The sequence below is a fragment of the Melospiza georgiana genome, chromosome 5, assembly GCF_028018845.1.
Source record: "Melospiza georgiana isolate bMelGeo1 chromosome 5, bMelGeo1.pri, whole genome shotgun sequence".
In the NCBI taxonomy this organism is placed as follows: domain Eukaryota; kingdom Metazoa; phylum Chordata; class Aves; order Passeriformes; family Passerellidae; genus Melospiza; species Melospiza georgiana.
Genome location: NC_080434.1, coordinates 32,474,037 through 32,498,023, shown reverse-complemented (window position 1 = coordinate 32,498,023; position 23,987 = coordinate 32,474,037). Strand labels below are relative to the sequence as shown.

The following is a 23,987-nucleotide window of genomic DNA, read 5'->3' as shown; positions in this document are numbered from 1 at the left end:
AGTATTATGACGATAATGAAAACAACTTAATCCTAAATAGTGTGTTTATGACAGCTTGCACAATGAGGAAGATGAATGCTGCTGTAATTCAGTCAGAGCTCTCATTAGCTTCTGGGAGTTGTGGAGGAGTGTTTGTGTTGCTCTTAGCAGTAGCTTTAAAATGAGAAACTCTTCTTCCAGCAGTGTCATTGACTGCCTCAAACACATCCATTGTACTGGAGACTTGCACACATTCTCTGAAACATCACACAGAACTGTTTTGATAACACTGCTTCGTGTACTTCAGGGGCAATTGCAGCACAAGCCAAGAGCATTAGTGCAACAATTGAGCATTTAGTGTTTCTTAAGCTCTTCTTTCATCTGTGCTCTAATATGTACAAAGAATGTATTTTGTGAAGGAAGCTCCCATTTTTCTCAACAAATCCCCAGACAATCGAAGCTGTAAAATGTTTTCATTTTCTTTTTTTCCCCCTTGTTAAAACCACAGAAACACCAACCTCTAAGGAATGAGCTAATGGTTGTACTACCCAGAGTTTTACCCTAAGCAAAGCCTAGAGGTATCTGAATGGCAGTAGACTAGGAGCCTGCATGTGTGAGACAGACTGGCATCCGTGGTGCATGGTGTGCTTCCGACTGGCGCTTGTGGCTCCTTCCCATCGTCCATCTCTGACCTGCACGGTGTGTCGAGTGTTGTGTTTTTACAGCATGTGGAATTCTTGTAGCTGTGTGGACAATGAATGGATGCAATGTTTGTTGCACAGAACGGTCAAGGGGGCAGTGAAAAAATCCCTGTGTTTGTTACTCCTGTTATAAGGGCTTTTCTCTATTGCAGGTCCTTCAGTAGCATTTCTGCGAGTCCCCATTGTGCTGGTTCTTTATTAGTGACTAGAAGTAGGCCTGACACCGTTCTGTCTCATCTACTCTTATTTTCACTTCCAGCAACCTGACATTACCATCTCACACCAGGCATGATCCTGTAATCAGACCGTAAAAAAAAAAAAAAAAAAAATTGGAAGTAGTTCTACACCTTTCCCAGGTGCAGAAGAATGTCCCCAGTATCAACCTGTTGGTGTATGTGGAGCTACAAAGAATTCAGCACAAGAGAAGTTCCAAACAAAATGAAATGTTTTTATCCCTCTTTAAAAAAAAGGAATCAATTATTTACCTTGTGCTACAAGTAAGCTCCCTGTAGATGGCTTTCTGCATCTCTAGGTTTTCCCAATATATTGCTGTGCAAGGTAACACAGAAAACCCAAAATCCATAAATAAACCTTTTATATAGTGACCCTCGCTTTTCTCATCTTACCAAACCCCAAATTTGCCTTCAAACCATAACAACATGCTGGGGTTTGTTTATATAAATTGGTGATAACCCCACTGATGGACTATGAATTCCAGAATGAAATTTGATTATTTTTTTAATATCCAAACCCATTTTTCTAAGAAATTATAGTTTATCAAATACCTAGAAAATTATATTGAGAATCTTAAAAAAACCCAAAAAACTAAAAAACCTGAGCCATGCAATTAGAATCGACTTTTTATTTTTGACTCATAAATAATATTTACTTGTGAAGTATTTAAAGAGTGCCAACTTTAAATACAGCTTCTCGCAGGTACAGAGTAGTGACATTTGCATTTTGCAATAGGTACACGTGTTCACATTTATTTATGTCTGCTGGTGTTTTACCAACAGCAGCCCTGTGACATAAGACTTTCTGTCAATAACTGTTGGATAGCAGTTGCCAGTTTAATTAATAGTGAACTCAGCATGATGTGGTGCTTCCCATGGGAGAAAGGCTTTTTCTCATTGTACCTCTTGAGCAAGAGCTCTATTAACATACGTTTGTACGTATGTGGGGCGTAACCGAGGGAGCCGGTGGTGTGCTCTGGGTCTCACTGTCTGCCCTGATTTTGCAGCTTCCTGGTGAGTTTCATGGTGGACGCTCGCGGCGGCGCCATGCGGGGCTGCCGGCACAACGGGCTGCGCATCATCATCCCCCCGCGCAAGTGCACGGCGCCGACGCGCGTGACGTGCCGCCTGGTGAAGCGCCACAGGCTGGCCACCATGCCGCCCATGGTGGAGGGAGAAGGGCTGGCCAGCCGCCTCATCGAAGTGGGACCCTCTGGGGCTCAGTTCCTTGGGTAAGGGGGGCCGCGTGGCCCGAAGGGAAACCTTCAGCCTCTTTGTGTTTGCCTTGCACTGAAATGGTTCCTTTGGCAAAGCTGAGCTGGACAGGATCTCTGTAGCACATGGTAACAAACAGCAGTTGTGTGAAATGCAGGGCAGCTGGCAGGGAATGAGTCTCAAAGTTTTTACACCTTTTTTCTTCAACACAGGTATTTCAAACATGGTTAATGTGCTTCCTTGGATATAATTGTTGCTCAGTGTCGTGATATTGGAGTGGGAAAAGACTTTTGCAGCCAAAAATGGCAGCTCATGCTATACTTAAAAAATTAATAGCACTGTGCTGATCTAACCCCCAAATGTGAAGCCTGCTACCTACACAACACAAGGTCCAGGAGTTTATTTTAGTCTTGTGTTGCGATAGCAGAAATTTGACTATAATGGAAGCACAGTGCTGTTGATTTTTCTGGTGTTGAAATTGCTAGATTAAACAGTAGGACAACTCTGGATTTTCTTGGCCATTTCTTCCTTCCCACCCTGAAAAGCCCATAGAAAGATCAGATTTGTGTCTGCTGCTGAGCTCACTTTAGCAATATTTGGCTGAAAGCGGCAGTTTTCTGCACTTTTGAAAATTTGTTTCACCAGCTATTCTGCCCTATCAACTGTGACATCCAAAAGTGGATGACTGAAGGAACCCCTTCTAATGCAGTAGAAAACTTCATTCAGAACCTGTATAAAAAGTGGCTGGACACACCAATAGTTTAAATCCATTTGGAAACAACTCAGTTGCTTTAAAATCCATTTATAACAGGCAGTCATCAGAGTCACCATCTTTGTTAGTGCTACCACTTATTCTTTTCACATCTTGGTCATTTCTAAAAAGAAGGAGAAAGAAATCTAAAAAGCAGAAGAAATACTGTGCTGTCACATTCAGTCTTCCCATTATCTTTGTCACATACGAATGGATTTTAAGTATGTCTCCCATTCTTTTTTAATGGTTTTCCTATCTGATGAGAGTATCTCCCCTGCAAGACAGGCATGTAGTGTAGTTTACTCATTCTCAGATCTTTGTGCCCTTCCTGGAAGCCTTTTCCAAGGTGTTGTGCTGGCAGTGAGATCAAAAATTCACTGTACTGTTTGCAGGGGTGCATTCTAAGGTCCAGATCCTGCTCTCATTGAGTACACGGCCAAAACCCCCATGAGAAAGAAAAGATCCTAAATTAACAAATCTGATTTTCTGATTTGGGTCACCAAATTGTCGTGGCTAGGACGGAACCTTATTCAGTGTACAGCCTAATTCCACTCTGTGGACCAGACAGTGGCACTGGCGTTCTGGCACAAAAAATACATAAAGTTTATTTATGTTCTTTCTTTCACTGCTGCTTTGGATGTACTCAGTAAACTTCATCTGCCTACGGCTCCTCCCCCACTTAATGAGGGAGAAAGCTTGGTCAGCCGAATCCTTCAGCTGGGGCCTCCTGGGACCAAATTCCTTGGGTAGGAGAGACTTGAAACAAATTGATGGATGCTGACCTCCCCATTCTTCTCCTCCTTCTGCAATATGATTTTTTTATGTCATTATGCCCATGATATTGTCCCTTTCTATCATTTGAAATTTTGTACACTTAACCCTTAGTGGACCATTTTCCAACCTTTGTGGTTTGTGGTTTTGTTTTGGTGGTATGTTTGTATTTTTTTCTTCAAGTACTGTGGCCTTCATTTTTGTTTTGGCATGAAATCTTCCTAGTTCTGTGCTTGATGTCTGTAGCAAAGCAACCTGGATTGGGACCACAAAAAAAAAAAAAAGAATCTACTGTAAATTTTAAACTCTTTTTTTTATATCAAGGACTGATAAATCAATACATTTTATGTTGGATACCACCAGTGTTATAGAACACATGGCATTTACTACATACCTGGTAACCTGTGTGAGTTGTCTAATTAGAGAAGTGTATCTACAAATATCTTTATATATTCTCTCTTATTTCTAAGAGTATGTATGTATATGTATATCTCAATACAGATATATTATATGTACACATATGTGTTGTATATGTGTGTGTGTATATATATATATATATATATGTGAGTGCATATGCTGGTGCAGATGTTGACTTGTAAGGCAACAAGGCAAATTCTTATCTCTTATACTGCAATAGTAACCCAATCAATTTCCTCAGACTTCCTATATCTCTCCCAGAGTGTGAATCAGGAATAAATTCATTGGAATATATAGAATTACAAAGTGAAATTGGCACAGGACACAATTGCCTCTGAATTGCAATGAAATTATTCTGATTTGCACCAGTATAAGTGAGACCAGAATTTGTCCCACTGTTCCTATACATTACAGTAGATTCTCTTTGAAATGAAGTTGCACAGGTTAACCCAGACAGTAGTGACAAATAAAATGAGCATGAGTTTTTGATGGATTTGCAAAAACAATCACCAAATTTCCAGATAAGCACTATTATCTTACCAAATCTCATTCACACTGTGGAAAGAGGTGAATGCACTTTCTCATCTGTCCTTCAGCACTTACTGGGTCCCTGTAACAATCTAGTCTGTGTTAGTGACCTACTAGTTTAGGATTTTGCCAAAGTATTCCAGCTAAATAGGTAGAATTCCAGGTCACTTTGTAGCAGACTGAATAGAGTTGCTGTTAATCCTGTTTTTCCTCTCTCCCGTGTGCATTTAATGCGCTGTGTTGCTGTGCCAGGCCCGTGATTGTGGAGATTCCCCATTTTGCTGCCCTGCGTGGCAAGGAGAGAGAGCTGGTGATCCTGCGCAGCGAGAACGGGGACAGCTGGAAGGAGCATTTCTGTGAATACACCGAGGATGAACTGAATGAAATCCTGAATGGGATGGATGAAGGTATCCAGTGGCACTTGGTTCCTTACCCTCCTCCTGTGTTCCTTCTGTACCCTGGGTTGTAGCAGCTTTTACCATGGTGCTCACTTCCCTTGCTGAAGCAGCGGGGCAGGATGTCTCCCTTCATGAAGCTCACAATAGACTCCAGACTTGTGTTTTCTCCTGTACCTTCTCATAGTGTTAAACAAAAAGCTTCCACAGCAAGCAACTTTCCAAAACAAGGCAATTATCATACTGATCCTTTCGGAGCAGCTCCATGTGTGGGAGGAAATGTCAGTCATGGGTACTCTTGCTTTTTGAGAGAACAGAATGGTCTTGGGCTGTCTAGGAGCTGCAAAAGTTGTTATTAATTTGTTTTGGGTTTTTTTGCAAAAAACTTCACAAATCCCAAAGTAAACAAGACAACTCACAACATTAAAACTGAACTCATATTTTGATAGTGTTTTGAAGTTTTGTTTCATTGATGCTACTTCAGGACATAGGTGAGAGAGAAGGGGCTGGAACCAATCCTTTTGCTTGTTTGGCTGATGATTTTGGAGGTGTTGCCAATGTCTTCTATTTGCTGCCTTCGTCTATCTGTCTGTTCTGTCTTGATTGCTCTGGTTTAGCTGAACACAGGGGTGTGTTTCCTTTTCCCATTATTTCTAGACAAAATTCTTTGCCTAAGTTGCCCAAAACTGTGAAAAGCTTGAGTGCATTTTGAAAGTGGCTGTATTGTTTTTGTGAAATTCTGCTCTTCTGCCCTCAGTGCTTGACACTCCAGAGGAGCTTGAGAAGAAGCGGATCTGCCGCATCATCACGCGGGATTTCCCCCAGTACTTCGCAGTGGTGTCCCGCATCAAGCAGGACAGCAACCTCATCGGGCCCGAGGGAGGTGTGCTCAGCAGCACTGTGGTCCCACAGGTGCAGGCTGTCTTCCCAGAAGGGGCGCTCACCAAGCGAATTCGCGTTGGCCTCCAGGTACACTGAAGCATGCACAGAGTTTTGGTTTTATTTTTAGTGACAAATCACCTTTTTTGGATGGACAACCAGCACATCCAGCTTGTGCGTTACCTACAACACTTACAGTAAAAGTAATAAAAGAAAAAATTCCATGCAGAATCAAAGCAAGTGGTAAAGTTTTGGGTTTTCCAGTTAGTTCAGAGTCTTGTCTATTAACTGTCTATATAACTTTGGGAAGAAATTTTGGTGATTATGCTGATATTAGTGTCAGGTCATAGAATTTCCTAAATACTTGTTATGAAAGGCATCAGAGAAGTACAAAGTGCTGCAATAATTAAACATGCTAAACTATTATTAAATGTACAGATTTTCAGTATGAATGAACCAGTATAACAATTCACTTCCCACAGAGAGGGAAGTCTTTCCTCTATCTCCATCCTGTCCTGCTGCTGCATGCATCCATGATTTACTTCTTCCGGGAAACTGTGGTTGTTTAAATCCTGGGACTAGCTGAATAGCACCATAAAACAGCCGGAGTAACCAGGTTATCGTTTGCTAGTGGTTAAGTGAATTTAAATTAATGCTGTAAAAATCTGATAAGCAAAAAGAAAAGAGATCGGAAGAAGAGGCAGGCATGGGAAAGTTTAAAAAGTGAGGTCTCCCCTTCTCACTGGCCGTCAGTTCTTCTGTCTGCAGATTTTCATAGGAAATTGTGCTGTTTGAAAAGGTAAGGGGTTTGTGGGCAATATACGGACCCAGTTCTCTACACATCATTAAACTGTTTTCAAGTAACTGTTCTGTTATCTCCTGTTGCTTTGGAAAGGCACAACCTATGCACACTGAACTTACCAAGAAGATTTTGGGCAACAAGGCTACCTTCAGTCCCATAGTCACGCTGGAGCCCAGGAGAAGGAAGTTCCACAAGCCCATCACGATGACAATTCCTGTGCCCAAGGCCTCCAGCGAGGGGCTCATGAACGGCTACGGAGGCGACACGCCCACGCTGAGGTTACTGTGCAGCATAACAGGTGGGATGCCAGTCCTGGAGCCCTGCTTGATCTTCCTGAAACTGTCAGGCCCTGGGGCTGCAAAGGCTGAACTGATTACACCCAGGGGAAGCTGGATGGGGCGAGAAGCTATGAAAATATGCTACTTTCCAAACAATTCCTTTATACCACAAATAACAGTTGTTGTTTGCACTAACAAGACATGTGTAATATAATCACAGACTTGGGTTTTGGTGATTTTTTTGCATTTTCCTTACACTTTGCCTCTTGAGAGCCAACATGCCTGGCAAAGTAAGAGTAGTGCAGGCTTACTGTTGCAGCTTAGGAGGAAAATACTGGAGTTAAACACTTGACATGGCTCCCAAGTGATTAGCATCTCCTTCAGTCTCCCTTAAGAGACAGAAATGAGCCGCAAGTGTTTAATTTAATTAATTTAATTTAATTTAATGCTGTGCTACAGGGCTCAGCACTTAAAAATCATTTGGATACTTGGTATTTTCAGGGTAAGCCTATCCAGTCCTGCTAGCATTAGTGGAAGACTGTAGATCCAAGGAGAAAGTATATCCAGGATTATTACTTTTTTCACAGCAATTAAAAACTGTAAAGAATTTCTTAGAAGCAAAAAAGTTGCAAATGTACATGGTTTTGATTTTAGTTTCAAACTTTTATCATTTCAGGAGGAACTACTCCTGCCCAATGGGAAGACATCACTGGGACAACACCACTGACCTTTGTTAACGAATGTGTTTCCTTCACGACAAATGTGTCTGCCAGGTACCTACACAACCAAACAGGACTTTTACAGGAATACTCTCAAATACATGCCTTTGTTCCACAAATATTTTTGTTAAATGATTTTGGCTTGGAGAGTAGAATGAACGGAGAGATTGATTATTATTCAAATTTCCATGTAAACAGAAATCCCTTATTTGGGTACCTCACACATACATCTTGTAAGAGATATAACTTCAGGAATATCCAAAACTGAGAAGTCAGGCAGAAAGGGACTTTAGGTGTGCCAAACTGGGGTCTAGAAGCCTCTCTTCCATACATCTGTTCTTGTAATGAGATTTAACTGCTCTCTTACTGAAAACAGATTTTCATTAAAAAAAAAAGAGTAATATAAATGAATGTAGGTATGTATTTTAGTTTGTGTTCATGATGCCTATCACAGAAATGCCCCAAAATCTCCTCCTCTGTAACAGGAGATGCAAACTGTGACACCTGGAAAATATTTTGTCCAGGCTGTGTATTCCAGCAAACAGTTAAAAAAATCATGGATAACTTGCTCATGAAATTCAATGCAAACATTCAGTATCTGGGGCAGTTATTGCTGTTAATTAGGTTTGTTATTTATTGAAATAGTGTATTCAGTGTTAAAATGCAGTCCAACCTCCAGATTAACATTAGGTGAAATACAGTATTAGTTTTTTTATCCTTTCTCAGTTCAGAACGGGCTGTTTTTCCCCTGCTGTTTGCTGATGCACATTTCTGTTGGGGGTAACTGAGCTTTCCACTGTAGCAGCAGTAGCCACAAGAGGAGGATCTTACAGTGCATTCTGCTCAGTGCTGCTGCAGAGGTCTGTGCAAAGGCAGGAATTAAAGGCTGATTTAAAAACCACCTGTGGAAACAAGACAGAGTTTGAGAGGTCCAGATCCCTAAAACTGTCAAGTCCCCAGCAGCAGGGGACTACATGTGATAGCCAGACACTGTATAGTCTTACAATTCATATTTCTAGTAGATCTTTCTTAATCCTGATGATGACAGGAAAATTGATCACTGTTGTTCATGTTCTGTGATACAGGCAGGGTTCCATGTAGAGATTTTAATGGGTTCTGCCTCTTCTTTTTAATCCAAATGAATGTTCAAGTATCTACTTTGCCCCAAACATGATTTGAAATGCTGGTACAGTTTAAAAAGGGCATTTTTCATCTGATTTCTGATTCTTTGCTATTCACAGTAATTTTTTTATGTCTAGTTAAGCATTAATGATGGACAACAATTTTACCGTTCATAAAACTAATTCTGTCCAAGATGAGCTTGGGAAAGAGATATACTTGCCATGTGAATTACACTGAAGACTTGGAGGCACAATGTTTGTTTTCCATTTCCTGAGCTGCAGCTTTTAAAAGACTTAATATCTGTTGGGGCCTTTTAGCCCCTGGTGTTTGACAGCGAATCACTGAGGCATCTGGTGGTTTCTCAGAGGATGTGGCCTCTCCAGTTGTAGCCCAGCACAGCATAGTTCTCCCACACAGGAAAAGGAAAGGATCAGTGTGCAGAGCCTTTCTGTGGCACACATGCTTTCCCTCCTGCGAATGTCAGCAGCCTGGGGTTTTGGGCAGTGTGTTTGTTAAGCATTCTTAAGATGAGCACAGCATGGAATTTGCTGCTATTCAGCTGCAGATGAGTAAGCCACACTCCAAAGGTGTGCTTTGGGGTTCTAATGCCATGTAATCCACCGTGAGGAATAACATCCCTACGGATCAGAGCAGCTTTTGAGCTGTCTCTGACCCCTCCTGACTTCCGCCTTCATCCGCCAGCTGGGAAAGTTGAGCTTTCCACCCACACAGTGGATTTTATTGAATAGAAATGGCATCAGCTCCAGAGAAACTCAAATGGTAGCTGGGAAAGAAGGCAGGACGTGTTACTCCTTGGAAAATGCTTGGTGACTAAATTCACATAGGAATAGTTTCTGATTTTGCATGCAGCTTTGCACAGTGGACAAAGTAATTTATGTTCACCTGAAGACCTCATGTTTTGCTGTTGTATGTAAGGAATTGGCTGCTATTTCCTTTAAGTTGGGTGGGAGACAAAAACCAAAAGTGACAATTCTTTTTTTCTCCTCTGACTTGTTGTCTCCCATTGCTCTGGTTGCCAGCTAGTGCTGCCAGGATGGGAAAACACAGAATTTCCTTTCTTAAAACCTTCTCTGCTGATGGCTCAACTCTTCATTTTCTTTTACAGATTTTGGTTGATAGACTGTCGTCAGACTCAAGAATCTGTTACTTTTGCTTCCCAAGTATACAGAGAAATTATCTGTGTCCCCTACATGGCCAAATTTGTGGTGTTTGCCAAATCTCATGATCCCATTGAAGCACGGTTAAGATGTTTCTGCATGACAGATGACAAGGTTGATAAAACTCTAGAACAACAAGAAAACTTTGCTGAAGTTGCCAGAAGCAGGGATGTAGAGGTACTGTACAAGACTTTAAGTTTTCTCCATTTTCTACTGTCTGCTTTTGAGCTAGTATTTTCCACCTTCTATCTGCCACAAGGACTGAAAAATAATCTGTCAACAAGTACTGTCATGATGCAGTATCAGCAGCCATGATAAGATGGAAACTTGGACTTTTGTCAGGTGTAAGGAAAAAGTAGTGAGGAAATCCTATTCCCAGAGGGCAAAGACAAACTCAGCCCACAGGGCTAAAGGGAGAGGGATGGAGCCAAAAATGGTGTCTAAATCCTGACTTCCAGCAACCCCATCAATGCACATCACTAACCAGAAAGGCAGCTGACAGAGATCACTGTTTGTGAGCACATTCACATACCAAGAAGTTCAAGTAGCAGGTTTGATTAATATTCTGCTTTATGAAAATAAAATTACATTAAATCTGTTGCTGAGCAGGCAAAAGCTTTCCTATGTGGAATTCAGCAAACTGCCTGCTACATGCAGTTTTTCTGACTCTGTCAGCTTCCTTCGAAGGGATGACAAATTGAAGGTGCTTTAACTTACGTGGCACATTCTGCTTAGTTCTGTCTCTTTTCCATGAGAATCCCACCTTTAAAAGAACTGTCCTCGCTGCTCCTGAAGCTCTGACAGGTATCTCTTGTGCAGATCAGCAAGATAAAATATGAACTTATCAAACTGAACGACAAGGCTGAATTTCTGGGAAGTAAGGATGAGCCACAAATCGATTTGCAGTTTGAGTGGAACATTTCCCAAACTGCTGATCTGATATTCAACCATGTGGAGGGGCCATAACAACAGCGATCTGAAGATACAAGCAGTGCCATTATAGAGAGATTTCAGAGAGATATTTACCTGAAGTCTGCCTTTCAAAAGCTCTTAGGCCTCTGCATATCCAGCTGAAATAAATGGACTCAGTAGGCACACACTCTGAGTTCTGACAGCTGAAGAGAATAATTATTTGACTGTGATGATGAGACCAGGTTAGCAAAGTATGCTAAAATCAAAAATCAAAATTAAAATCTAGATTTAAAACTTTCCCTGGATTTATGACACTGAGTAATATACTGTTGTCATTTAAAGTACTGCACTATTGTTACTAAATTAGCAATCTGGTTAATAATCTGATATGTTTCCACACATTCTAGGTCACTGTACATAACAAATCTTGCAAATGCTGACAAGTCCCAACAATTCCAGAAACTGATTTGTACTATTGTAGAGGAAGAAGCAATTCCAATCACCTCCCAAGGATTAATTAACTGTTTGCTGTTTTTCCTTTTCAACAGGTGTTAGAAGGAAAACCCATCTACGTTGACTGCTTTGGCAATCTAGTGCCACTCACAAAGAGTGGGCAGCACCATATATTCAGTTTCTTTGCCTTCAAAGAAAACAGACTTCCTCTGTTTGTTAAGGTAATGTTGCTGGCTCCTTTTTTGATATTTCAAGTTATCGCTTCACCATATTTTTTGTGAACAAAGGAAAGCCAAACTACTTAATTTATATAAATTTGCAACTGGAACCTAATTTTATCCCTGTACTATTCCACTTAAAAAACTTTTTTTATGAGTAGGAAAATTTGTAAAATAAAAACCAAAGTAAAAACCCTTCATTCCTCTCAAATTAAGTAATGTAGTAACCCACTGTGGTCAGAAGGGCTGCTGTCACTGAGGCACCATCACCACCTCTTCTGAGAGGTAGATTAGAGAGCACTGGAAAACTGTTCCACAGACTTTTCCTTCTACCCAGGAATTCCCACTACAAAGAAGAAAACTATTACTGTTATATAAATAACACTCATAGAGAAATGATTTATGAATGGAAACTTCCAGTAAGTGGAGAAAATCAACCTACTGTCACTGTGTTGTTTTTGCTAGACAAATTTTAAACTTTCTCCCTCCTTACCAGCAATATTTTGTAAGCTTATTTTAATTTACACCTTTATCTGTGCCACTGCCTTCCTTTGGCTTTGCAGATTGCTCAACCTGCTGAATTTTCTACCAACAACATTCAATATATATTGAATACACAAACACATCCATAGGTGCATTTACAAACAACAGAGGGGGAAAAGTGAAAACACATTATTTTTGCCTCAGTGGACTTTTTCTCCTCATCTGGTCCCTCCTGCTGAACAGTTTTTGGGAAACACAAGTAGGTCACACAGCAGAGCAGCAGGTTAAATGTGTTTCTTTTTCCTGTGCCAGGTCCGAGATAGCACTCAAGAGCCCTGTGGACGATTATCGTTCATGAAGGAGCCAAAATCTACCAGAGGCCTCGTTCATCAAGCCATATGTAATTTAAACATCACTTTACCCATTTACACAAAGGTACTGTGAAATTATACCCAGCTGCAGACATCAGCATTATCATGCAAACAAGAAATGAGGAGGAGGGCAAAACAGGGTTAAAGCTTTGTGGGCAGGGGCTTGAAAAAGGAAAAAATTCCTTGCAAGGGCTTTTGGTGTCTTGAGTTTGGTACTCCTAATGCCAGTGTTGGGAGACATCATCAGGTATTTCCTGAGGTCTCAGAAGAGATGAGTGGGAGTGCCCTCAGAGAGTAAACGCTTGTTTCCTTAGAAAGTGTCGGTTTATGTTTATTCTCTGAAAACACTAGGGTTTTTTCCTTTCCTGGTTGGATTAGAAGCTGCATGCCTTTTAGAGATGTATTTGCCCAAAATGTTGATCATTTTCTTCTCAGCACTTTTAGAATATAGTAAATCTTTATTATAGCATTTTAGCATAATTTTTAAGCAAAGCATCTCAACATTTTTGTGACTTGAAATGGTAATAGTTCTTGAATATTTTAAGTGTTTATATATGCTAATTTATAGGTAAAAAAGCTTGTATACATTTAAAGTTTTGGTACAAAAAAGGATCACTAGACATCTAACTTTTCAGTTTGTATTTTGCTTGGTTCTGTAGCCTTTTGTGTTTAAATTGACAGTTCAGTTTTGCTGCTTTTTGTCATAAGAAATCAACTGCAGAAATGTGCTGCATTTTCCTCTTTTCTGTTAAATGTTGTGGGAAGTTACCTTTTCCTATTCTCTTCTGAAAAAAAATTGCCTTTTGCCTGCTCTGTTTCCCCCTTCTCTTTTTGCATGGCACTTTGGGACCAAAAGGAATCAGATTCAGATCCAGAACCAGAAGAGGTAATGTTGCTAAATCAGCATGTTCTTGCCTACACACGTTGCTCAAACACAACTAACAGGCACAACTCAGAACTGACCTTAGCTCAGTGCTACAGACACAGCAAAAAGGGCCTTGCACAGACTCACTTTGGGAATGGGCAGACTTGAATTTTGCCTGTGTTAAGATGGCCAGTCTTCTCCATTTATAATATCCAGTAGATGGATATTACGCTTTACTGAGCTGGGTGATGGACATCCAGTACAAAATCAGTGTTAACCCAGAAGTAACAAGTAAAGGTTTAGAATGTTCATCTTTAGCACTAACTAAATTGTATCAGCTCCCCCCTGAGCTCCCAGCCCCGTCTGGCGCTTAGAGATGTTCCTTAAGCTCTGACCCCTACACGGATGAGGAATGTTAGAAAAGCGCACTCACATTTTGATGGTGTTCAGCTGTTGGGAACACTGTGAGATTAGCCAGCTCCCCAAAGACGATGGACATCTTTCCCATGCACTACACAACAGATTCAGAAGCTCTGTGGCATGGCTTGCAGTTCTCTATTATCATTACAAAAATATTTACCACTCCTGTGGTAAATATGACTTCTATTTTTATAGGAAACTAAAGCACAAAAAGACGAGCTCATTGATGGCTATAAGCTTTTTAAACTATTTTTGTTGACTTCATTAATTTATATGTTAATAATATTAATTAGTATGCTGACATAAATCTGGACTGATCTGGAAGAACTGAAAGTGAGGGAAGCTAGGACATGTTAGGGATGCAGGGTAGGCAATGTAGGACAATGTGTGCATCAGAGCAATTCAGGCTATTACAGATCTGTTACACACACTGCTAGCTGTGAGTTGTAATTATGTGAGCCTAAAGGATTGCCAGGCATGTATGAACACGCACGTATGGCCAGGGATTTCCTTCTGTTCAGTGTCAGCTCATGGAAAGGCAAGGGTTTCTAACATCTTGACTGAGACAGCATATTGTATTTATCTTTATAAAGAATAGTTTGAACTCTGTAAACCTTTTCAGCACTTACTAAAACCTTGGGGGTTTTACCATGTATGGTATCTTGTACCAGCAGTACTGCACAGCTGATTTGCATTCTTCACAGTTGTCCTATTCCTACCACAAGTTTGTATAGGAAATTAAAGCTTTAATGCTACTTCTGAGTTTGCAAATTTTTCCAGAGCCAAATTTAAACAACATGTACTGGTGTGGACAAATGCTAGCAGAACTGAAATAAACTGAAATTACAAAGCTACCTCAAAAATTTGCTTCTTCAATTTTCATGGTCTGAGATTGTGTTCTGTTCAATTCTTTTTTGACAAAGACTGTGTTATCTTTTGAATAACAGAAAAATTGTATAGGTTTTTTGATGTACCCACATAACTCTGAAAAATCAAAAAAGAGGCCTGTGAGGGCCATCACAGCTTCCATTAAAGGTATCAATAGCCATTAGTGGCATCCAGCCCCATGTCATGCCTTGGGCAGTTCTGCCATCATTGGTGCACCTGCATTTCATCATCACTGAGCACAGAGGCAAAAATGCAGTTCATGCTCTCAGAATGAATGTGTCCAAGGAAACGCAATGCATGAAACCTCCTGATTGCCTTCCAGATGGACCAAATGCCTTCACTATTTTACTTTAGACAGAAAGAAATAAATTAAGAGCAATGTAACCACACACCTGGTAATGCAAAAGTTTAGGTCCTCTATGATTGCTAAGAGCATTTAAAGAAAATACATTGCAACATTTTGCATCTACTGTTGACCATAACTACAGTGAAGTAACTATTTTCTTGGTACTAGAGACCCAAAATAAATTAACTTTTACTGTTATTTTGACTGTTATTTTACTGCTTTTATTGTTATTTATATGCATTCTTGGTTCCATTTAAGTCCATGCATCTCTATACAACTAGCATTTCACCTGTGGCTTCTGTATGGCAATTGTATTTGAAGTTTTAAATCTCCTGATTTTTCCTCTTCCAGGTTGATATGACTTCAGAAAAAAGTAAGATTTTTTTTTCTTTGAGAATGTTATAATGCAATTTGTATGAGAGATGTTAAGAGAAAAGATAAGCATGAAAAAGCTGTTTTAACTGCTATTGCTAATAACATCAATACTTTAAATACATAATGAAAACCAATTTAATATCTCAGCAGCTATCCAATTCAATACAATTAACATGTAAATTAACAAGTAATACAGTTAAAAACCGTTCATCTAAGCCTTTACTTTCCTTTGACATCCCTAGTGAACCTGCTATTGCTATTTTGCTTGTATGAATGCTCATCCCTCCGTTTTTTTTTTGTTTTCTCCGTTTGTTGACACACATTCTTGCCTCATATTTGAGACAAATGACAGTATCACTTTTAATGAAAACCTAATGAGGACTCCAATCTCTTTCATTAATCTCATGAAATACAGCCATGCCAAAAAGTGATACTGTCCAAAGGAATCAGCCTGTTTAACCCTCCCTCCCTTGCCCCATCCTTTACTGTGGTGAAATATGGCTGGAAATCTGACCTGACGGCTTGGCACAGCACCAACACCCTCTGTACACGTCCAATCAGGCTGTGACCATGAGAGACCTTGGGCGAGGGGTTCACAAGTATCTCCTTTATGGGAGAGGCAAATCAAATGAATCTCAACACACACAGGAGTGTCTCTAATGAGAGCTGCTTCCAAATGCAGCCATTTATTGGATCTGTTCAGGAAAAGCATGACATCTGCCTTGTTTCCAGTTTGGAGGGCAACATCTTGCCTCCTCTGCAGTTAAAGTGCAGTGTCTTGCATTGTCCTCCTGCCACTTCCTCACTGCCCACTCTGCCAGGCAGTGTTCCTGCTCCAGCCACACACTGTCTGGATAGCACTTGCAATTTATTTCCCACTGGAGTTGCATTGCTTCAGGCTGATTAACTCAATTATTGGCCAGTGAAAGAGTCATACATTTGATATTTATGAAAGTACATATTAAAAATTTACAAAATTACTGGCTGGCATTTCAGCATGCACCAGACCATTCATTGTAAAGCAGCAGCACCAAAAGACCACATTTTCAGCACCACAATACCCTGCAGCAATCTGGCTCTAATTAATGTGCAGCACAAATATTTAACGTTTGTTACACTCAGGAGAACAGCGTAGCAAAATGGATCTTTTTTACAAATAAAGACAGCTAATTATGTGTTGCTTAAGGTCTCTTTGTTTGCATTAGTTCTTTGACTTTCACTGGGGTACTGAAATGTGCAGTTCCATGTGACATGCTACCTTTAAAGGGAAAATGTCCATCTGTGATTCCTAAGTATTGTGTTCTGTTTGTAACTTGCTTCAGTTCTCCAGTGTTTTGTTCTGTTCAAAATCCATTTTCTGCTAGTCCTTGCTGAAATGAAATACTACCAACAGGCAGCTATGGCATAATGAGAATTATCTGCAGCCACCTTCCTGTATATTGATTGCCAGATTAGACAAATATTTCACCACAGTATGTTTACAGTATTTTCATGTACCTTTAATTTATATGAATAATTTTTAGAGCTCTTGTTAATAACCTAAGCTACATACCCAGCAGCATTTGCAACACCTTTGCTTTGCATGGAAATAACTTGCCTTACATGAATTGTACGTATGTGTCTAGTGTGACTGTCTGTGACTTTGGGTTGCCATACATTACATTTTTTAAAACTCTGAAATCACTTCTAAGTTGATTCACAGTTTTTTCTTATTATCTCTCCTTTTCTTCTCTGTCTTCTCTTTTCTCAGTCAGTTCATTAGTTGTCAATGAGGATGTTCCAAGGAAAGGACCATACCTCTTAAAACAAAAGCCTGTTTGTTTCATTGTGTAGGTGTGAAATCCCCTTAGATGAAATGCCGGTTTGCAGCTGATTCAGATCTCCACATATTTGATCCTATTTTAGATTACTGCAGAATTACTTCTTGCTTTTTATTTTGGTCATTAAGAAAAACAAAACTGTTAACCCAATGTTATTCTGACAGTTTGCTAACACTGGCTTTCTCTTAGAGGAAATCGACTTTGAATCAGTTCTAATGCTTTCCCCTTTTTTTCTTGTTTTTCTTTTTATTTAAACATTGATCTGTAACATCTGAACAATCTTGAGATGCCTCTCTTTGTGTAACTTCACTGTGTTTCTTCTGGTTTTGATTTGAAATTTTGTTGTTGTTGTTTTGGGTTTTTTTTAGTGGTGTCCTGGTTTGGTTTGTTCCAGCTTTGATACTGTATGTGTGGTTGTGCTCTAGAGATAAAGTGAAGCAAGTTATTTCCTGCCATTTTCCTTTTCAGTTTTTTTTTTTTCCACCCCCTGTTAGCTTTGCTTTGCTCTTGTACCCTCAGATCTTGTGGATCCACCATTCCCAGCCCATTTTGTTGACCTTCCCACCACTACAGCCAAAGACTGTCATTTTCAGTCCTGATTACATTTTCCAATCTCTATTTTTGATTTCCATTTTACTTTCAATGTTTTTCATTCGCATCAAAGATGACGAGACAGAATCTACAGAAACATCTGTCCTGAAAAGCCATCTGGTTAATGAAGTCCCTGTACTAGCCAGTCCAGACCTGTTGTCTGAAGTTTCTGAGATGAAACAAGATCTGATCAAAATGACTGCCATCCTGACAAGTGACCCTTCTGATAAATCAGGCTCCATTAAGGTGAAAGATCTCGAAAAGTCCGCTGAAGAAGAGCCAGGAGAACCTTTTGAAATAGTTGAAAGAGTGAAAGAGGACTTAGAAAAAGTAAATGAAATTCTGAGAGGTGGATCCTACACCAGAGAAGAACATGTTTTGCAGAAGTCCCTTTCCAGACAAGAACCCCTAGAAGAAGAATGGATCATTGTCAGTGATGAAGAAATTGAAGAGGCCAGGAGAAATGCTCCATCAGAAGTCACAGAGCCAAGCCACGGAGAAGTCGGGGTAGACAAAAGGACAACAAAAAAAGGGGAGCCAGACATGACAGGAGCGGTGGATTACCTAGCTGAGGATTTGAAAACAGACGTTTCTCTTCATGAGGGACAGCCACAGGCCTTACAAAAGGAGGTAGTAGAAGAGAAAATGAAAGCTGTAACAGTAAGTAGGGATTCTGAAAAAAAAGGAAAAGAATCTCCAAAAACTGGGAAACCAACCTCGCAGGAGCAACAGAAGGCAGCCTCGGAAGTTAAAAAGCCCCTTAGGCCAAAACTACGAGAAAAGCCAAAGCCGAAGGAAGGCAAGGTACACAGCAGCGGAGAGAAACTGAGACTGCCTAAGCTCACTGCAGATGAGACACCGGCTGGGGAGCCTGGCCTAAAGGTTACAGGCACTCCAGAGCCTAAAGCTGTGTCCCCTGTTATTGAGGAAACTCCCATTGGCTCAATAAAGGATAAAGTGAAAGCTCTTCAGAAACGAGTGGAAGATGAGCAAAAAGTACGCTCAAAACTGCCTGTCAGAGTTCAGGCAAAAGAAGGCCCTGCCGAAAAGGCACCTAAAAAATCAGTGCAAGTCAAAAAGCCAGTAGCACAAAAAGCCCAGCCACCTGTCTCACCTTCTTCTAAGACAGAGAGACTTGAAGAGACCATGTCAGTTCGGGAACTAATGAAAGCCTTCCAGTCAGGGCAAGACCCGTCCAAGAATATTTCCGGACTCTTTGAACACAAATCTGTCAAGCAGAAGCAACAGGCCCCTGAGAAGGAAACTCCCCGCAAGAAAACAATTCCTTTGCAGAGTGAAACTAAGCGAGTGTCAAATCTCAAGACAGACAAACAGAAGGACAAACCAAGCTTGGTGTCAAAAGCAGAGAAAGAGCCACAATCAAAGAAAGGAAAAACTCAAGTTTCCACCATCGAAACTGCCAAAAAAGCTAGTGGCAAAGACCAAGTAAAAGAGCAGAGCAGCAAAAAGCCAACCCAAACTCTCCCTCCGGTAATGATTGCTGAAAGTGCCAAAGAAACGGCGGCTGGGAAAGGCAGGACTTCTGATGATCAGGGGGATCTTGACTTCCAGATCAGCCCTGACAGGAAAACCTCAACAGACTTTTCTGATGTCATTAAAGAAGAACTGGAGGATAATGACAAATACCAACAGTTCCGACATCTCTCAGTGACAGAGGAGGGAGAGGTTAACTTGGAGCAAGTACTGACCAGTCCTTTTGGTGCTGCTTTTCCCACAGAGTATGGGAAAGATGGATTCCTTCCTGCTCTTTCTCTGCAAAGTGCTGCTCTCGATGGGAGCTCAGAGAGCCTTAAACACGAAGGTGTGGCTGACTCTCCAGGCAGCCTACTTGATGGAACCCCTCAGATCAGCTCAGAGGAAAGTTACAAGCATGAGGGTCTGGCAGAGACTCCCGAAACGAGCCCAGAGAGCCTTTCATTCTCACCAAAGAAAACTGATGGGCAAATTGAAGACGCTAAAGGAGCAGCTCAAGTACACACAACAGCAGAAACGTGTTCTACGAAGGAAGTCTCCTCAAAGGAAGATGAAAAAGGTATTACCGAGAGGCAGCTAGATGCTGTTACTGAGACTTGTGAGTCTCATTCTGACCATTTATCAGAAGAGCATGTACCTCCAGCCTCTGAAGAAGAGGCTGATAAACTTAAAGAAAGTAGCTCAGCTTCCATTGTGAAAGATATTAGCAGGGATAAAGAATCCAGAACCACTGCACATTTCACTAAGTCTTCTGAAACACATGACACTGCTTTAGAGAAAGAAAAAGATGTAGCCTGTGAACGCCGTCTTACAGTTAGAAGTCCCCAGAAATTGGAACTTGCACTTGCTAGCCATGATAGTGAAGGCTTTAGCCCAGTTGCAGATGACTCTTTGACTATAAGTCATAAAGACTCCCTGGAAGCAAGCCCGGTGCTAGAAGATAACTCATCACACAAAACGCCCGACTCTTTGGAGCCCAGTCCTATGAAAGAGTCCCCCTGCCGTGATTCCCTTGAAAGCAGCCCCGTAGAACCAACAGTGAAGGCTTGTATTTTGGGGCAGGGTCCTCTTCCGTCTGCTCATAGCAAAGCAGAAGCCTGCCCAGAGCTGGCGTCGGTGCGTTCCAGGATTCTCCGTGACCCTGAGGGAAGTGCCGATGATGACAGTCTGGAGCAAACATCCCTCATGGAGAGTTCAGGGAAAAGCCCTGTTTCCCCCGAAACTCCTAGTTCAGAAGAAATTAGCTATGAAATCACACCTAAAATGGCAGACATACCAAAGTCAGCCACCATCCCTGAAGTCAATGAAGAACCAGAGGACGATTCGGAAAGTGAACCAAAGAAGAGATTCACCCCTGAAGAAGAGATGTTTAAAATGGTGACCAAAATAAAAATGTTTGATGAATTGGAGCAAGAAGCAAAACAGAAGAGAGATTATAAAAGGAGTTGTAAACAAGATGAATCTTCTGTGGTTGCCAATTCAGAAGCCTCACGGGAGGCTGAAGCATCAGAGCAGACTACTGTAGTAGAAAAAGGCATACCCATGGTGGTGACACCTGCTGCTGAATCTAGAAAGAATTCTTCCTCTTCAGAAAGCGAGCCAGAATTGACTCGGCTCAAAAAAGAAGCTGACTCTGGCCTCTTAATGGAGCCTGTGATCCGAGTGCAGCCACCCTCACCATTACCACCTAGTATTGACTCCAGCTCTAGCCCTGACGAAGCAGGTTTCCAACCCATTGATTCCCAGCCATGCTCTGTCGGGATAGGTGAGGTTAACGCACCGGGAAAAGGTGACAAAGAGGAGCTGCTTATCCTTGGGCGCAGCTGTAAGCCTTCCATGGGCACTTGTCCTTCCAATGGTTGTGCGTCAGCAGAAAGTGCAGAATCCAAATGTTGTGATGGTACAGGTGACTGTGAGATGGTCAGTCCCGACGGCTCTGTCACACGATCTGGGTCTACTCCCTGTCACTCTGTCGGTGGCAGTTGTCAAGAAGAGGTTCACACTGAGTCTTCACTAACAATGGGGCAGTGTGATGCTACTGACAAAGGTGTCAAGCCCGCGGCCCTATTACCATGCAGTGATCTCATTTCTATGGAAGCTGTGTCAGAAGAGGCAGATGGTCTTTCTCATGGACACAGTACCACCGAGTACTCTGTCCCATGTGATGGCAAACTGGCCGAAGGTTATACCACTGACCATTGTGCTTCGGCAAGGGATTTGGGAAAAACAGATACAGGTTGTAAGACATCTCACAGGGCTGCTCATGCTGAGGAGCCCTTGCCAGAGTATTCATCCCTAACCACTGACACAGGGGAACTCAACAGTTGTGCAGCAGATGCTGCTGACGGTAGTGCTCCGTATATAGTGAGCCCTTACGAAAATGTGTCTTCTGGACATTTCTTCATTGACACTGAAAGTGAAGTAGGATCTGGTAGAAGTCTGCTATCTAGGGAAACCTATTCTATTGCAGAAGAGAAAGATCAGACTGGTGAAGTTCTACTTAGCAGAGACATGGGCAGTGAATATTGCTCTTCAGAGGAAGTGTACATGGAAATAGAGCCCAAACCAGAGGATGCATTTCAGACAATATCACAAGGGTCTCCAACCTCAGAATCAACAAAAATATCTGAATCTGCCCTTGAGGATATAAGAGATGAAACAGAGAAATTTGTGGGTCAGGTTGTCATCACCAGAACCGATGTGGATTCTGACATGTGGAGTGAAATACGTGAAGACGATGAAGCTTTTGAAGCTCGGGTGAAAGAAGAGGAACAGAAGATATTTGGGTTGATGGTAGACAGGCGATCCCAAGGCACAACCCCTGACACGACACCGGCCAGGACACCCACCGAAGAAGGGACACCACTCAGTGAACAAAATCCTTTTCTTTTTCAGGAAGGCAAGTTGTTTGAGATGACTAGAAGTGGAGCCATTGACATGACCAAAAGAAACTACCCGGATGAAAGCTTTCACTTCTTCCAGGTGGGGCAGGAGCCTCAGGAAGAAGTTTCTTTATGTGAAGAAGTGAAAGAAGCAGCAGAGGTGGAATCTTCAAAGCTGAAGGGGTCAGTGGACCCATTTGCACCGTCAGAGTCAGAGGAGTCAGATATACAAGAACAAGATGCATTGAGATATTCACCCCCATCACCTGAGTCTAGTGATAGATCTGAAGAAATGATGGGTGAAGGTGCCAGCACAGGCACTGCAAAAGCAGATCTTAAATCCAGAATTCCAATTAAAATGGGTATTTCAGCTTCTTCAAAATCACCAAAGAAAGAAATTGCTGCCTCTGAAGCTGAGCCCCTCTCCAGAATGGAGACTGACACGGTTGATAGCAGTCAGGTGCCTTGCCCCATCTCTCCTGAGCAGTGTGCGGTAGAAGATGAATTAGATTTTTCTAAAGTCACTCGATTGGTTAGTTCTGAACAGGGTGAGGAATACCCAGACTCTTCCCCAGAGGAACAGAGATCTGTGATTGAAATCCCCACTGCTCTAATGGAGAGTGTGCCTTCTTGTGAAAGCAAATCCAAAATCCCTGTAAGAACAGCTGCTGCCGCATTGCAATCCTCGCAACAATCGGAAAATGAGAGCCTTTTCCCAGATGACTTCCTGGACAGTTCGCAGTGTGAAGGAAAAGATGACCAAGCAAAACCAAAGTCTAAAATTCCTGTGAAATCCGCTTTCCCAAAAGCTGAACCACAACACTCACACGCGGACACGTCCGTCCGCAAGCCAGAGTCACCCAAAGTGCTCGACGTGACGAGTGCAGTCCCTGCAAAGCCAGACAGCCGCAGTAAATCCGAATCTGATGCCACTAGTCCCATGGACACAAAGACCAAACGTTCCATCAAAGCTAGGAGTTATGCTGAGGCAGAGGCAGAGGCCAGGGAGAGGGAGAGTGAGATGAAGTTTGAGCTAGACTCAGATGAGGCAACAACAGCAAGATCGAAGGTATTTTCTTCACGATTGCCAGTTAAAAGCAGAAGCACTACAGGCTCCCGCAGTGCTTTTAGTCCCACAAAAGAGAGTAAGGACAATTTTTTTGATCTTTACAAAAACTCCATAGAGTTTTTTGAAGAAATTAGTGATGAAGCGTCTAAATTAGTGGAAAGACTCACGCAGTCAGAGAGAGAACAAGAATTAGTTTCAGATGATGAAAGCAGTAGTGCCCTAGAAGTTTCAGTTATTGAAAATGTGCCATCCAGTGAGAATCAGCAGTCAGTTCCTGAAGACATCTTTGACATCAGACCCATTTGGGATGAGTCTGTAGAGACTCAGATTGAACGTATCCCTGATGAAAATATCCATGACCGTGCTGAAGGTATTTGCCAACGACTGGGATTCCCTGTGCGACGCATGTCATGAATTAAAATCTTTTGTTCTTTGTTTTCTTTGGGATGTGTGTGTGTGTGCGTTTGTGCACTGGTGTAATGCGTGTGGCATTTTCTTTTCAGCTTTTGGTGGTTAGTTGTGCTTTTTTTTCCCTTGTGAGCTGTATTTGGTTTTTTTTGTCTTGTGTCTGTGTTCTTGTCTGTGAAACGATCTCAAGATTGCAAACCATAAATGCTTACGGGAAGTGTTATCTTAATAAGCAAAAACACTTCTAGAAATATGTATGGTTTTGTCATTAAACTGATTGCTTAGGTCATGCACGTTTTGGCTTTTGACTTTCCCTGACCCTATTAACCCTACTAGCTATTAACTTCTACTAATAATGAAATGCTTAGGCATCAATTGAAAGTGAGACAGGCAAATTTATAGACTTTTGAGTTGGTACACAATG

General features: G+C 41.5%; 1 protein-coding gene across 26 annotated transcripts in view; it reads left to right on the top strand.

The window, feature by feature from the left end:
• The window catches only part of ANK2 (ankyrin 2), a 274,320-nt gene that overhangs the window by 235,834 nt on the left and 14,499 nt on the right, over positions 1–23,987 (top strand). For 12 of the 26 annotated variants that reach the window (XM_058023864.1, XM_058023868.1, XM_058023869.1 and 9 more), the window contains 12 exons: positions 1,921–2,145; positions 3,527–3,625; positions 4,848–5,002; positions 5,748–5,959; positions 6,765–6,969; positions 7,626–7,722; positions 9,917–10,145; positions 11,429–11,554; positions 12,347–12,469; positions 13,262–13,291; positions 15,276–15,297; positions 17,784–23,525. In XM_058023864.1, the coding sequence (XP_057879847.1) occupies positions 1,921–2,145; positions 3,527–3,625; positions 4,848–5,002; positions 5,748–5,959; positions 6,765–6,969; positions 7,626–7,722; positions 9,917–10,145; positions 11,429–11,554; positions 12,347–12,469; positions 13,262–13,291; positions 15,276–15,297; positions 17,784–23,525 (7,265 nt within the window). The remainder of the gene's footprint in view (positions 1–1,920; positions 2,146–3,526; positions 3,626–4,847; positions 5,003–5,747; positions 5,960–6,764; positions 6,970–7,625; positions 7,723–9,916; positions 10,146–11,428; positions 11,555–12,346; positions 12,470–13,261; positions 13,292–15,275; positions 15,298–17,783; positions 23,526–23,987) is intronic. The other 14 variants (XM_058023879.1, XM_058023885.1, XM_058023880.1 and 11 more) reach the window with 4 other exon arrangements.